The 17,245-nt window shown below is 38.9% G+C and overlaps 1 protein-coding gene across 1 annotated transcript in view; it reads right to left on the minus strand.

Annotated features, from left to right (window-relative positions):
• LOC143803909 (chitin synthase chs-2-like) overlaps positions 1–17,245 on the minus strand; it is a 141,263-nt gene that overhangs the window by 45,415 nt on the left and 78,603 nt on the right. The window contains exons 11-12 of the mRNA XM_077281668.1: positions 15,926–16,210; positions 15,568–15,747 (exon numbers count right to left, since the gene is read on the minus strand). Coding sequence (XP_077137783.1) covers positions 15,568–15,747; positions 15,926–16,210 — 465 coding nt within the window. The remainder of the gene's footprint in view (positions 1–15,567; positions 15,748–15,925; positions 16,211–17,245) is intronic.

Consider the following 17,245-nt stretch of genomic DNA (forward strand, 5'->3'; position numbering starts at 1 on the left):
TGCTTTCAACTTGTATGTAACTGGGTTAAAATAAAGAATAATGACCTAGCTGATTTGGGTGATATTGTAAAACCATTTATTGTTTCTACTACTTGGCAATTGTTACATTCAGTTATTTTTATTTATTTATTTATTTATTTATTTATTTTCCATGGAATTTGTTAGTCATTACAATTATTTTTTGCTCCCAAGATAGGCTATTAGAGCCACCAAGCTACATAAATGTGCAGGCTCCTGAATATTACAATTACAAAACATTCAAAGTTTGTTTCTCCACTTTTTGCAGATAATAAATCTTAATTTCTTTATCATCTGACTTTTAGTTATAGTCTGTCGCAGTTCTTTGGCGCTCTATGTATACCGTAAATTTTGCTTCCTTTCAGTGAATAATATAAGACAAATTATTTTTATTCAAAAAACATCTAACTTATGTATACTTTTAAAGCTTTGTTACATTTCTAGCCAGTCTACACCATGCTGTGTAACATAAATACATGCGGTCTTGTAGTGATTTAATATAGTGCACCAAACATGATATGGTTTTTGGTTTCTCTGAACTGACGCAAACAAAACATATAAGGTAGTACGGCACAAGACGTGAGCGTGCCCGCAGCTCAATCTTTATAGAAATAATACTTCTGCACTCATGGCCGCTTCTCCTCTACCTTTGCCTCCTGAACTCATCATACACTGTGAAATAATGCAAAAATCCAGCTTTGTGCTGTATGTGTTGTGTGTGTTTGTTGTGTGTGTGTTGCATGTGCTGTGTGTGGTGTATGTGTTGTGTGTGTTTGTTGTGTGTGTGTTGCATGTGTTGTGCGTGTTCTGTATATTGTGTGTGTGTATGTTTGTTGTGGGTGTTTGTTGTGTGTGTGTTGCATGTGTTGTGTGTGCTGTATGTGTTGTGTGTGTTTGTTGTGTGTGTGTATGTTTGTTGTGTGTGCTGTATGTGTTTTGTGTGTTTGTTGTGTGTGTTGCATGTGATGTGTGTGTTCTGTATGTTGTGTGTGTGTATGTTTGTTGTGTGTGTGTTGTATGTGTTGTGTGTGTTTGTTGTGTGTGTGTGTGTGTTGCATGTGTTGTGTGTGTTCTGTATGTTGTGTGTGTGTGTATGTTTGCTGTTTGTGTTGTATGCGTTGTGTGTGTTCTGCATGTTATGTGTGTGTGTGTTCTGTGTGTTTGTTGTGCGTGTGTTCTGTGTGTTGTGTGCTGGATTTTTGCATTATTTCACAGTGTATGATGAGTTCAGGAGGCAAAGGTAGAGGAGAAGCGGCCATGAGTGCAGAAGTATTATTTCTATAAAGATTGAGCTGCGGGCACGCTCACGTCTTGTGCCGTACTACCTTATATGTTTTGTTTGCGTCAGTTCAGAGAAACCAAAAACCATATCATGTTTGGTGCACTATATTAAATCACTACAAGACCGCATGTATTTATGTTACACAGCATGGTGTAGACTGGCTAGAAATGTAACAAAGCTTTAAAAGTATACATAAGTTAGATGTTTTTTGAATAAAAATAATTTGTCTTATATTATTCACTGAAAGGAAGCAAAATTTACGGTATACATAGAGCGCCAAAGAACTGCGACAGACTATAACTAAAAGTCAGATGATAAAGAAATTAAGATTTATTATCTGCAAAAAGTGGAGAAACAAACTTTGAATGTTTTGTAATTGTAATATTCAGGAGCCTGCACATTTATGTAGCTTGGTGGCTCTAATAGCCTATCTTGGGAGCAAAAAATAATTGTAATGACTAACAAATTCCATGGAAAATAAATAAATAAATAAATAAATAAAAATAACTGAATGTAACAATTGCCAAGTAGTAGAAACAATAAATGGTTTTACAATATCACCCAAATCAGCTAGGTCATTATTCTTTATTTTAACCCAGTTACATACAAGTTGAAAGCAAGAATCATTAGCTGCATGTTATAAAATATGACAAACGTTATTATATTCACTAATCCAACAAGTTCTAGAACCAAATTTCTACACATGGTGTTTATTGTAGAGATCCATAAACCCTCTGCATAAGCCTTTTTTCACATTAACATCATGGATAATTTTCATCATTTTTGTTTTATAACTGGAGCGGCCAATTCTGTAGCATTATTCTTTCCATAACTATTATGTGGAAACCTTGATAGAACCCCCTTAGACCCCATTAAAATCAGTGGTGTATGTCCGGATTTGAAAGTAGCTATTTGGCTCTATTTTAAGCTACAGATATTACAATAGTCTGAATGGGGCCTAAGATGTAACTTCATATGAAACTACTGTGATACATTATAAATTACAAAATAGTTTGAAGCTTTGTGTAGAAATATATCAGGCAAAGAATATAAATCTACTAGACACTCTAAAAGAATAGTTAAAAGTAACTATTAATAAAATAAAATACTGTAACATATGTAAAACATTATATTCAGTAATACGCATATTTTTAAAGGAAAACTGTCCATGGTTGGGAATAGTGTACATTCAGAAGCATCAAAGAGAAATGAGTGCAGTGGTAACGCTCAGCGAGCTGCGCTAGAAAAAATAAAATAAATAAAAATAAATAAAAAAATCAGGAGAAACACATCTGTTATACAAAATGTTTAAGGTCAGCAAAACATGGTTTCAAAATGGTTGTGTGCAAATAGACGGCACAGACATCTGTGAAATTAATATGTGATAAAATAATGCTGAATTAAAGAAAGATGGAATAATATACGTGGCTGTGGCTGTGCTAAAAGTCATGCATTTGTTTCTTACGTGTCTTGGGATAACCAAGAAGATTTTTATGGAAAATTTCATAGTATTCCAATATTGACACAATTTTGCGGTGTAAGCTTATTATTATTATTATTATTATTATTATTAAAGTAACACCAGGAAAAATAAAATACTGTAACATATGTAAAACATTATATTCAATAATATTCGTATTTTTTAAAGGAAAACTGTCTATGGGTGAGAATAGTGTACATTCAGAAGCAGCAAAGAGAAATGAGTGCAGTGGTAACGCTCGGCGAGCTGCGCTAGAAAAATCAGGAGAAACACGTCTGTTATACAAAATGTTTAAGGTCAGCAAAACATGGATTCAAATGGTTGTGTGCAAATAGCCGGCACAGACATCTGTGAAATTAATATGTGATAAAATAATGTTGAATTAAAGAAAGATGGAATAATATACGTGTCTGTGGCGGTGCTAAAAGTCATGCATTTGTTTCTTACGTGTCTTGGGTTAACCAAGAAGATTTTTATGGAAAATTTCATAGTCGTCCAATATTGACACAATTTTGCGGTGTATGATTATTATTATTATTATTATCATTATTATTATTAAAGTAACACCAGGAAAAATAAAATACTGTAACATATGTAAAACATTATATTCAATAATATTCGTATTTTTTAAAGGAAAGCTGTCTATGGGTGAGAATAGTGTACATTCAGCAGCAGCAAAGAGAAATGAGTGCAGTGGTAACGCTCAGCGAGCTGCGCTAGAAAAATCAGGAGAAACACATCTGTTATACAAAATGTTTAAGGTCAGCAAAACATGGATTCAAATGGTTGTGTGCAAATAGACGGCACAGGCACTACGATATCCGATGTCAATAAAAAGAGAATAAATATTATTGGTACACTTTTGATATTATTATCAAATTGTTGGGTGCGTATCAGTAATCAATTTAATACAATTTGATCCGCTATGATTTTGGTGTAATGTCTATTTAACACGCTTTATGCGATTTTAATTAATTGTCTGATGGTCAGATAAATATTATTAGCGCTATAGGTTTATGAAAATGTCAATAAAAAGAGAATAAATATTATTGGTACACTTTTGATATTATTATCAACTTGTTGGGTGCGTATCAGTAATCAATTTAATACAATTTGATCCGCTATGATTTTGACGTAGTGTCTATTTAACACGCTTTATGCGATTTTAATTAATTGTCTGGTGGTCAAATAAATATTATTGGCGCTATAGGTTTATGAAAATGTCAATAAAAAGAGAATAAATATTATTGGTATTCTTTTGATATTATTATCAACTTGTTGGAAGCGTATCAGTAATCAATTTAATACAATTTGATCCGCTATGATTTTGGTGTAATGTCTATTTAACACGCTTTATGCGATTTTAATTAATTATCTGGTGGTCAAATAAATATTATTGGGACTAGTGGAGTGTTTGTATCTGCATCACAGAAACTCTTAGCATCTGCTAGCTATTATAGTACTAGAATCCTTCAAGCTCACAGCAGAATAATACTGTAGAAACACAGCCTCACTCTCCCTATCCGTGGATTATCAAACAAGACTAATCTTAATATATCATATAAACATCTAATATAAAACAATTACTGGGACAATATTCGCTGTATTAGCAAATTAAACTATATCAAAAAGGTAGAGCCAGACATGGAGGACAGCTGGCTGACAGGGAGGGGTGGGGTACACACTTTTCTGACTGCAGCCCCTGCAGCCTGTACACAGACTCACCCAGAATAGAGTAACAGCTTTTATTTCGTCAACATTTTCAAATTTAACTCGTTCTAATTGTAATTATCAGTTTAATCAAAACTGCACTTGTCTTCTATCTGGTGGTCAAATAAATATTATTGGCGCTATAGGTTTATGAAAATGTCAATAAAAAGAGAATAAATATTATTGGTATACTTTTGATATTATTATCAACTTGTTGGAAGCGTATCAGTAACCAAATTAATACAATTTATACTCGCTATGATGTCTATTTAACACATTTTATCCGTTTTTAATTAATTATCTGCAGGCCAAATAAATATTATTGGGACTAGTGGAGTGTTTGTATCTGCATCACAGAAACTCTTAGCATCTGCTAGCTATTATAGTACTAGAATCCTTCAAGCTCACAGCAGAATAATACTGTAGAAACACAGCCTCACTCTCCCTATCCGTGGATTATCAAACAAGACTAATCTTAATATATCATATAAACATCTAATATAAAACAATTACTGGGACAATATTCGCTGTATTAGCAAATTAAACTATATCAAAAAGGTAGAGCCAGACATGGAGGACAGCTGGCTGACAGGGAGGGGTGGGGTACACACTTTTCTGACTGCAGCCCCTGCAGCCTGTACACAGACTCACCCAGAATAGAGTAACAGCTTTTATTTCGTCAACATTTTCAAATTTAACTCGTTCTAATTGTAATTATCAGTTTAATCAAAACTGCACTTGTCTTCGGTGATCTAACACAAAATGTGCGCTCAAGCTGACAGTTGCTTTGGGTGGCAGCTGCTAGCAAATTCTGTGTTTTCTCAGCTAGTGGGAATTCTACCGTGCTTTACTTCACACAGTAAACTATTTTTAGCCATCCTCTGCTTGCGCCGTTATTTGGGGTACCTGAGAAACAGCTGCGGGGAGCCCCACAAACACCGGTGTGAATCATATGCTGTCATTTTCCAAGCACCGTGATCGCAGCTGTTAGGGTAATTAAGTAGGAGACAGTATTCCTTACTTAAATGCAAGCAGTTGTGGGGCCATTAACTAGACAGCCAGAGTTTCTGCAGTTAGAATGTGTTCGGTGATAATGAACCACAACTTATAGTGGATAAATAATCACATTATTTTGTAAGACGTTTGTTGCTGTATAACCAACGTGCTATTGAATGCGACTGCTTTTATACCCTGCAAGAATCATTGAAATGTCTCTGTGATGTGTTTATTTACAATAAATATCTTTTACTTTTACAATACCCTGTCTTTTGCTTTTTATAAACGTATAAAACACCACGATTCATACCTGCGCTTGTTGTAATATGGTCGCACACATAATGCGGCCATTATAAATCACCTATAAATATAAAACTCTAATATAAAACAATTACGGGGATAACATTCGTGTTGTAACATGCCCCGGGGGGCATGTTGTAACATGCCCCGGGGATAACATTCATGGTGTAACATGCCCGCATACATAATGCGCGCGTTATAAATCCCCTATAAATATAAAACTCTAATATAAAACAGTTACGGGGATAACATTCGTGTTGTAACATGCCCGCATACATAATGTGCGCATTTATAAATCCCCTATAAATATAAAACGCTAATATAAAACAATTACGGGGATAATATTCACCGTATCAAATACAGTGATAATATTAAACTATATAAAAAGGGAGGGGGAGCTGCCACACAGCTGCTGTTAGAAGACAAGGGGGAGGGGAGGGGTTACACACTTTGATACATCTTGATAGGGGCGTGTCCACCTGTCAAATTGAGTTTGACGAATCATACCTCTGCTACACTACCCCGACCCCGCGTACAATCCAATCTTTACATTCCCCGTCATTAGGTACCACACGTGGAACTCTGCTACCTAAAAGAAGGTCTCTACCGATGCTACAAACCATGTGGCTCACGATGTAAAGAATGTAGTAGCGATACTATTTATTTATTTATTTTTTTTTTGTAAGAAACGTAATGGTGTATATTCATGCGATACTATTTATTTTTGTAAGAAATTTGTTGCTGTATAACCGACGTGCTATTGAATGCGATTGCTTTTATACGGTGCCGTGTTGAAATGTCTCTGAGATGTGTTTGTTTACAATAAATATCTTTTTACTTTTACAATACCCTGTCTTTTGCTTTTTTTATATAAACGTATAAAACACCACGATTCATACATGCGCTTGTTGTAATATGGCCGCACACATAATGCGCCCATTATAAATCACATATAAATATAAGACTCTAATATAAAACAATTACGGGGATAACATTCATGTTGTAACATGCCCCGGGGATAACATTCATGTTGTAACATGCCCACATACATAATGTGTGCATTATAAATCACATATAAATATAAAACTCTAATATAAAACAATTACTGGGATAATATTCACCGTATCAAATACAGTGATAATATTAAACTATATAAAAAGGGAGGGGGAGCTGCCACACAGCTGCTGCTAGAAGACAAGGGGGAGGGGAGGGGTTACACACTTTGATACATCTTGATAGGGGCGTGTCCACCTGTCAAATTGAGTTTGATGAGTAATATGACTGCTACACTACTAGTGATGAAGCGACGGTAAAAATTAGCAAAACCCAAGAACTTCTGAAGACTTTTTACCGATGTAGGTTGAGTCCAGTCATGAATAGCCTGGACCTTGACTGGATCCATCTCAATGGTAGAAGGAGAAAAAATAAAGCCCAGAAAGGAAACCTTCTGGACTCCGAAGAGACATTTAGAGCCCTTCACAAACAAGGCATTGGCTCGCAGGACCTGAAATACCATCCTGACCTGCTTCACATGAGATTCCCAATCATCAGAAAAGACCAAAATATCATCCAGGTACACAATCATAAACCTATCCAGATACTCTCGGAAGATGTCGTGCATGAAGGACTGGAACACAGAAGGGGCATTAGAAAGCCCAAAAGGCATCACCAAGTACTCAAAATGGCCTTCGGGCGTATTAAATGCTGTTTTCCATTCATCGCCCTGCTTTATACGCACAAGATTATACGCTCCACGAAGATCTATCTTGGTGAACCAACTGGCCCCCCTAATCCGAGCAAACAGATCGGACAACAGTGGCAAAGGATACTGAAATTTGACCGTGATGTTATTTAGAAGGCGATAATCTATACAGGGTCTTAGAGAACCATCCTTCTTGGCCACAAAAAAGAACCCCGCACCCAAAGGGGACGAGGACGGGCAAATATGCCCCTTCTCCAAAGACTCCTTGATATAACTCCGCATAGCGGCATGTTTTGGTACAGACAAATTAAAAAGTCGTCCCTTAGGGAACTTACTACCAGGAATCAAATTTATGGCGCAATCACAATCCCTATGAGGAGGTAGGGCACTGGACTTGGGCTCATCAAATACATCCTGGTAGTCCGACAAAAATTCAGGGACTTCAGAAGGAGTAGAAGAAGCAATTGACACCAAAGGAGCATCGCCATGAATCCCCTGGCAACCCCAACTTGACACAGACATTGCTTTCCAATCCAGGACTGGATTATGAGCCTGCAGCCATGGCAGACCCAACACGACAACATCATGCAAATTATGTAACACAAGAAAGCGAATCACCTCCTGATGTGCAGGAGTCATGCACATAGTCATTTGAGCCCAGTACTGAGGTTTATTCTTGGCCAATGCTGTGGCATCAATTCCCTTTAGTGGAATAGGGAATTGCAAAGGCTCCAAGACAAAACCACAGCGCCTGGCAAAAGACAAATCCATCAAATTCAGGGCGGCACCTGAATCCACAAAAGCCATAACTGAGTAGGATGACAGAGAGCAAATTAAAGTAACAGACAAAATGAATTTAGGTTGTACAGTACCAATGGTGACAGACCTAGCGAAGTTTTTTGTGCGCTTAGAACAATCTGAGATAACATGAGCAGAATCACCACAATAAAAGCACAACCCATTCTGACGTCTGTGATTTTGCCGTTCAATTCTGGTCAGAATCCTGTCACATTGCATAGACTCAGGCTTCTGCTCAGAAAATACCGCCAGATGGTGCACTGGTTTGCGCTCCCACAAACGCCGATCAATCTGAATGGCCAAAGACATTGACTCACTCAGACCTGCAGGCGTGGGGAACCCCACCATAACATCCTTAATGGCTTCAGAAAGACCCTTTCTGAAAATCGCTGCCAGGGCACACTCATTCCATTGAGTGAGCACAGACCATTTCCTAAACTTCTGACAGTAAACCTCTGCTTCATCCTGACCCTGACACAAAGCCAGCAAGATTTTCTCTGCCTGATCCACAGAATTAGGTTCATCATAAAGCAAACCCAGCGCCAGAAAAAACGCATCTACATTACGCAATGCAGGATCTCCTGGCGCCAGGGCGAATGCCCAGTCTTGAGGGTCGCCACGCAACAAAGAAATAACAATTTTAACTTGCTGAACCGGATCACCAGAGGAACGAGGTCTCAGAGAAAGAAATAATTTGCAATTATTTTTAAAGTTCAAAAACCTAGATCTGTCTCCGGAGAACAACTCAGGAATAGGTATCTTAGGCTCTGACATAGGACTGCGAACTACATAATCCTGAATGCCTTGTACTCTAGCAGTGAGATGATCCACACTAGAAGACAGACTCTGAAGGTCCATAGCTGCAGCTGAATTCTGAACCACCCAGAGATTAAGGGGAGGAGAGAGGCAAGACACACTGCAGGAAAAAAAAAAAATGAACTCAGGATTTCTCTTATCCCTCTTTTGCGATGCATTAACTCTTTATTGGCCTGCTGTACTGTTATGATCCGGTGGTAGGATCACCAAACTGACCTGATAGGTAAACCAGAATATTAGGACGAGCTCTGGGGATGTGGAAACTATACTGACCGCAACACTGAACCTATCCAATACACACTAAAGGCAGCCGTGGAGCGTTACCTAAAAACCTAGACGCCTCGTCACAGCCTGAGGAACTAACTACCCCTAGAGAGAAAGCCAAGCCTCACTTGCCTCAGAGAAATGACCCCAAAGTTTAGACAGCCCCCATAAATAAAAATAATAACGGTGAGTTAAGGGGAAAATACAAACGTAGTAATGAAAAACAGGTTTAAGCAAATGAGGCCCGCTAACGCTAAATAGACTGAAGATAGCAAGGGATCTGTGCGGTCAGTACAAAAACTATCAAAAACTATCCACGCAGAAAATACAAGAACCCCCACACCGACTAACGATGTGAGGGGCGCACTCTGCACCCCAGAACTTCCAGCAAGCAAAAAATCACATATAAGCAAGCTGGACTGAACTCATCATATAATGAAACATATTTTCAAGAGAAAAATGAGCAAACATGAACTAGCAAGACTTAGCTTCTCCGGATGGAGACAGGTCACAAGGAAGTCCAGAGAGATCAGAACCAGTACTGAATACAACGACAGCAGGCAACAAACAAAGGTGCAGGTGGAGTTAAATAGGAACCAGCAAAGCAGGAAATGAGGCAGCTGAGCCCATCTCCAGACCCGCAGTATCGCTAAAGGCCACCAGAGGGAGCCCAGACGGAATTCACAACACTCGACACAGCCGGAGGACTAAATACCCCTAAAGATGGAAATGGGAAATCCTATCTTGCCTCAGAGCAGAGCCCCAAAGTATAGGCAGCCCCCCACAAATATTGACTGAGTTTAAGAGGAAATACTTACACAGGCAGAAAAGACAGAGTTTAGCAAAAGAGGCACTTCTAGCTAAATAGAAAAGGATAGGACAGAGTTCTAAGCGGTCAGTATTAAAACACTAGAAAAATCCACAGCAGAATATACTATATACTACATCTAACTAAAGACATAGGATGTATATCTGCATCTCCAGAGAAATCAGCATGATAGAAAAATCCAAACAAAGTCTAAGCTGGACAAAAACACAATAGATTGCACTGCACATAAAAGCACACTGCATGCGTGCTACAGAGAACCAAAACCAGACACTTATCTTAGCTGAAATGACAGCAGGGCAAGTGGAGCCAGACAGAGATGCAATCCCTCCAAGATACAATGGACAACTGGCAGGGAAAGATGGATCCTACAAACCTAAATACCTAATAGAGCTGCAATAAGCAGAAACACCTGCCCAAGCTTATAATCCAGAGACCACTGCACTACCACTAACAACCACCGGAGGGAGCCCAAGAGCAGAATTCACAACAGGTGGTCAGTGACATTTTGTTCAGCATACTTCAAATATGGCATTTTTTCAGCCATTTTGCCATTGGATTTTCTATATGAATTTACAGATAAAAAGAAAATTATTTGTGCAAAATGTAAATTAATAAAAAACACAACATCACAATTTTCCACCCTCGGCCTGGCAAACTAGCTTGTCCAATCATTATAAATACATATACAAGTGTGTAATTGGATCCAGTAATTAAAAAATGGATGTATTGCAAATGGAAGAAATGGCTGATAAATGGATTCGTTTTTCATAGACTTCAATGTGAAAAAAACGAATCCAGTTGAGATCAGTGATTTAAAAGAGGACTAAAAAGTTGTGTCTGTACAATTTTTTCACCAACAGATTGCTGCTCGAGCATTCTAACTGGGAACATATCCTAAGAACTAAAAATCTAAAAACACAAACACCTGAACATTTGAACCAAGTGGGGGCTACCAAAACAAAGAGCACAGAAGTCAAAATGACATCCAGTGACCAGGATGCTAATATGTAAAAAAACAACAACATATTTTTCAGATTATAAGACGCACCCTAAATTTTGAGGAGACAAAAAGGATTTTTTTTTAATAAAATGGTGATGCTTTTTATATTCCATGCGTCTTATTGCTTACCGGGTTGGTGTGTCACAGCTCCCGGGAAATACTGCTGTGGGAAATGCTGCACACAGCAGCAAGGGAGCTGAGCAAAGCACCGGGTAACTAACTAGATAAAAACAGGACCTGAACCATGTGACAGAGTGGGAGGTGATGGGGCGGAGCCAGACATCAGGGAACAGAGAAAGGATAAACACAAGAGAGTAGTCAAAAAAGCTAAGATCGGAGCCAGGAGATCACGAAGTACCAAAGGGGTGAGACAGGGGATTGTCAGAAGTGAAGCCAGAGGTCAGAAATTCAGAAGAACAAACAAACAGAGTAACGCACAGAGAGCAAGGAAAACAATTGCAAACCAGGCACATACTCCAGGGGTCAGGCACACATACTAGAACAGAAAGTATAGCTTACAGCGAATCCTAGTCTGCAGTGAGTATAAATACCCCTCCCAGATCAAAAGAGAGGCCAGCAAAATTAACCCTCAGAGAACAGGACATTAGCCATGTCCTAACCATGACATGGTGGCTGCGGTGAAGTGTGGTCCCATGGTCGCTGCTGGAAGAAGCAGGAGTAGGGTGATGCTGCAGGCCGCAGGCTGGGATGAGGGGGTGTTCCAATGTCCAGCGCTGCTGCGGGTGGCCGGTGCTGCTGCAGTGATGTCCGGTGCTGCTGCAGGTGTCTCCAGTGCTGCGGGGGGCTCTGCCGACTTTTTGTGAAATGCCAAAGCCCCCACAGTTCCATGGTTTCCTATGCGGTGGACTCCGGGGAAATGGCTGCCAGGGGGCAGATGGAGATCTCATCACCAAAATCTCGGGAGTTGAGATCTCAGTGCTGAGACACCCGCACCAGCGCCGGACACCCCCTCATCTCAGCCTGCAGCCTGCAGCAATGGTACTGGTAAGGTATATCTGCATTAGAAGAGGCACCCCCATTTCCCCCCCAAATTTGGGTCTTATAATCTGAAAAATACAGTAATTAAAATAATAAACCTGAAATTAAAATGAACCAGAAAACTTCTAGCACTGCTCCTCATCAGCATCCAAAATGAGCCAAAATATCCTGATACCCTAATTAAATCTAGACATCGTTGAGACATTACAAGGCAAAGCCGCCCATTATCAGGCCCTGGGCAAAGTTATGCTCTTTGCAGACCTCAATGCACATACAAGGAGAGAAAAAGAGTTTCTGACCACTAATAGATATCTGCATATTTGCAGAGACTGACTGTCATAGCTTAGTACAAATGATGAGAAATAGCTACCAAAGTACCATCAACAATGGTGGTGAAAAGCTTCTGAACTTATGTAGAAATCTTGCACTCCACATTATTAATGGCTGCACCAAGGGATACTCTTTATAAAGGCATGCAATAAAAAATCTCAAGTAGGCAAATGCATAGTAGACTATGCCATTATGGATATCGACCCAGATGACAACCAACTGCTTCTACAAATGAAACCCACAACAAAACCGTCTACACAAAAGCCACAGCAAAGTTGACTAATCAGCCTTCTCCCACGGTGCATGAGAAACTCAAAAGGAGTAAATTTAGCAATAAAAGTCCTAAATAATATATTGTCCACAAATGTCTGATCTTAAAAAAGGCAAGAGCTAGAGGCCAAAAAAAAGGAATGTAAGGCCATAAGCCTTACCCCAAACCTGTCTCCATGTGGATTCACTAATATTTTGCTGATACTTGCATATTTAAATAAGTACTCACCATCTTTTCTGGCATCCATAACATGAAGGGTTTTCATATACTTATGCTATTAGTATCCGCAACCCGACTCTACTCCTCTTATGCTACTTCTTTACACTTGATTTATGTCCTCTTTGATTCTTCCAACATGTTTCAGGTTTACTTTTTGATTCATGTCCTTTTTTAATATCTTATAATTTATAATAGAATGTATTTTCTATTTTAATACTATACAGTATATCTCTTTGAGTGGTGATTTTTGGATACTTTGTATCCTTTTTTTGGCTGCATCGATTAGTTATTTGCCCAACTACTAATTTGCTTATAATGTGATTACCTATTGTATATCTTTAAACTCTTTATTAATTTTGATATGTTTTTTGGATATTTCTTTGGTCATCCTAAGGAGGAAGAAGGAAAGTTACATCAACTCAACCAACTCAAAGATGCCCTCAAAGACAACTCCTTATGGGAATTGTGGAATAATGTGGGCAGAAATTTTAAGTAAAGCAATCTTTATATCCAAAATGGCAATAAGTGTCTTCAGTACTTCAATGACCTCTACAAAGACATCCAAAATGAAGGACTAAGCCAAGAATGAAGCAGATAATGACAAAACTGAAAGCAGAGGAGGAAAATCTCAAAAATTTCAAAAACCTTTAGCTATACCTATAACACTGCAAGAAGTAACAGAGCAGCCTCGATGTAATCCCACCAGAAATGAAGGCTGCAATGGATAAACTCTTTAACATTGTGTTGAGTGTTGGCTACTTCCCTTATACCTGGAGCCAAGGCCTCATCACAATCATTCAGAAGAATAACCGAATAAGACGATCCTCAGCTTTCTCACTCACTACAACATGTTTAGCAAAAGCCAAGCAGCATCACACTGACCACTATACTCTGCACAGCCTCATTCAGAACTGTGTCCACAACACAAAGCATGTAAAGATTAAAGCCTGTTTTGTGGACTTTAAAATGGTCTTCGACTCTAAGGCTTCTACAGGCTTCTACTGTGGGAACCTATGACCAGGAATGGGAGAAGAAAGTCTTATTTCCAGAAAAGCTAGATTAAGTCAGATAGGCTTGCAGCCTAAATGCAACGATCTCAACATCTACATCAATGAGCTGGCAACAGCTTTGGAATCCTTCCCAGTACTAGGTCTCATCCTACAGTACATTTCATGTGAAATTTTTCCTACACGCAGATGACTTGTTTCTGCTATCACCATCTGAGAAAGGTTTCCTAGATAGTTTGCAAATCCTGGAGAAATTCAGCTCCATAAAGGCACTACTCATCAATCTGAACAAAACCAACATAACAGTATTTCAGAAACAGAAGGTCAAAATGGCTCCCTTCATTTGTGCCAAAAACATGCCCAGTTACAGGAATAGACAAAAACTCAGTTGAAGCTAAAAATTCATCAGTCAGGGCACTTCAAACAAGTTATCAAGATATTGAAAAACAAAGCCTGCAGAAACATATATTCCATCTGGAGAATACTCTACCATCTAAAGCCACAAGTGAGGGTCAAGCTAAAATCTTTGATTCCATCATTGTCCCAATCATCCTGTGTAGCTGAGATGTCTGGGGTCTTTACATATACCCACCCTTTTACATATCCATCAATGTACCTCTACTAGTGCCTGTCGAGCTGAGAGAGGCAGATTCCATTTAAACCTAAAAGTCCAGATGAGGGCTTTCTCATTTTGGGCCTCCCATGTGTAATAGCAGTCCGAGCTATTATCACCCTAAATCCCCATTACACATACAGTAGGTGGTCCAGGCAAACCAGGTGCCCCAGAACAGCTCACGTAAACCCATCCTATTCAAAACTCCAACCTGAGTAGCCTGATAAAAGCCAGAATTATAAAGATGATAGACGAAGAAGATAGGTAGATTGGTGACTGGAGGAACAATATAACCGACTCAAAGAAACTGACCATATATCAAAAATTACAAACCAGTCTCATATCTGGAGACTCTCCTAAACCCAAAGACCATGAGATCCCAAGCTGGTGCAGACTCTGTGACTGCATTCTGGCCATTGAATCCAGCCACCACAGACAGACTGCAACCTGGAGGCTGTGGACCATGAGACCCACTTTCTGCTACACTGCAACAAATACTCAGCAATGAGGCACACTCGCTTCAGACTCTCTGATCTTTTCCTAGACTTCAGCTCCTTGGAGGTGGAGCATAATCTGTGCATCCTGCTGGGGGAAGATAAGAGCATAGTGGACATATCATTTCAATATGAGAGTGCATGCCTTAGACTGCAGGGAACATGACACATAATGGACTTTTATAGCCACTAACTTGGATGCGCCCCTATCCCACATTCCCTATCCATCATTTTCACAGTTCCTATTCCTATCCACCAGTTCCTATCCCCCAATACTCTACACTTGCTTTGGCAATGTTAATGTGTATTTAGTTCTGCCAATAAAGCTTATTTGAATCTGATTGTAATAAAGTACTGATATTTCATTTTTAAGTCTAAACTGGGGCATTCATTTGTATAATATGTCCCAAGAAAATGGTAGCTAATAATATTCACTTACCAATAATACTTAAAAATGTTGCCATCATCAAAAAAGCATAGCAAATACTGAGAATTGCAGCTATATTAATCTGAGTGCTGGGCTTCGTGATAAAACACACCAGAATGTACAAAGCAGGAGGAATAATTGCAAACACAATGCTTCCATTAGCATCCCATTGAAAAAGAAATGATAAGGATCCTGCAAATAGAAACCAATAGATCATATTTAGGTGTCACAAAATCTTATCTAGTCACACAAAGTGCCATTTTGTATGAAGCACAGCCAATTAAATTAGATAACATAATAAAGTAACTCTTTATGATAAATGATGAAATAATGCTGAAGTAACGGGATAATTGGAGTTATGGAACACTACCTGCAATCATTAAGGACACCGTAGCAGGACTGAGAATTGAAGATGCCATTGTCAAAATCTGATAAAGGACATAAAAGTAAGAAATGGAAGGATTTTTCTTTGATGTTTGTTTTCCATTGTGCAATAAATCCAAGGTGTTTGCCAATGTTGAAGGAGACCATCTCCTGCGCTGGTTGTAAAACTCATGGAATACTTGTGGCGCATTAGTGTAGGCATCCGAGGCTGCATTATACTCAACACGCCAGCCTTGTTGGAGGAGCAATGTGCAAAGCCAACGATCTTCACCTGGTAACATCAATGATTAAAAAGCATGAGCGTCAAAACAAGCAACACAACATGTCCATCTGTAGTATTGACAACAGCACTTTCTATCAAAAACAGCTAAACTCTGTTTACAGAAGTGACATGTCTTTTAGTCTTTTATTTTTAAGGCAGTCATGACTCCAATGATGATTCTTATTTCGAAATGGATTTTGACAGAACTCATTGATGTGCTGACCCCTCAATTATTTAGGGATTATTGTTGATGGCTGAAAGTCTATGGCCCTAATAAGACCGAATTACATTTTGACATTTTGGGCACTAGTCTTCATGAAGAATATGCTTGAGTAAGATGCAAGGGTACATGTCATTTGAATCATGTTAATCGCATGATTTCTGCCAGGTATATATTTTCAGTAAATCCGGCCTCACCCCTGCTGGTTTCTCTAAACTCACCGCTATGTGATCAAATGGTCCTTTTCATAGCAAGAGACCTATCAATCACCCCTAGCAGTGCTGTGAAGAGCAAACTGGGGGTGGTGCTTGACTAGTCTACTCTCCGGCTATGCTCCCCAGCCAGAACTTTAAGGATTATGTCTATTGCTACAATCATGCATCTAGGATCTGATTCAAGTTGGCTTCAGTTTGTGCAGTACGAATCAGATGATGGGTTTCCCTACTTTTTATGAATTCTGCACATCTTTCATCTACTGTGCGCCAGTTCAAGAGATGTACTCCATCGGGGCCTGATTTACATTTGTGTTGTAATTGATGCCACTGTTTTACTGTAAATTAGGATGAATTTGACGTCTGTGCTCAGTCTCCAGTTGCCCAATCTCCACTAAGCTCTGCCCACTTTTCAAAAAGTTGTTGGCGAATCTGGACAGGACTGATATAAAAACACCCTGATCTATTCCCTGATTTATTAAGACTGGTGTTTCATATGCCAGTCTTAACGATGTCATAAGGAATAAGATGTGCCAAATTCATTAAGTTGCACATGCAACTTAACGAATTCAAGACACTGGAAACATTTTTGGCATATGAAGCACCACCACT

Source organism: Ranitomeya variabilis, chromosome 2 (genome assembly GCF_051348905.1).
Source record: "Ranitomeya variabilis isolate aRanVar5 chromosome 2, aRanVar5.hap1, whole genome shotgun sequence".
Classification (NCBI taxonomy): Eukaryota; Metazoa; Chordata; class Amphibia; order Anura; family Dendrobatidae; genus Ranitomeya; species Ranitomeya variabilis.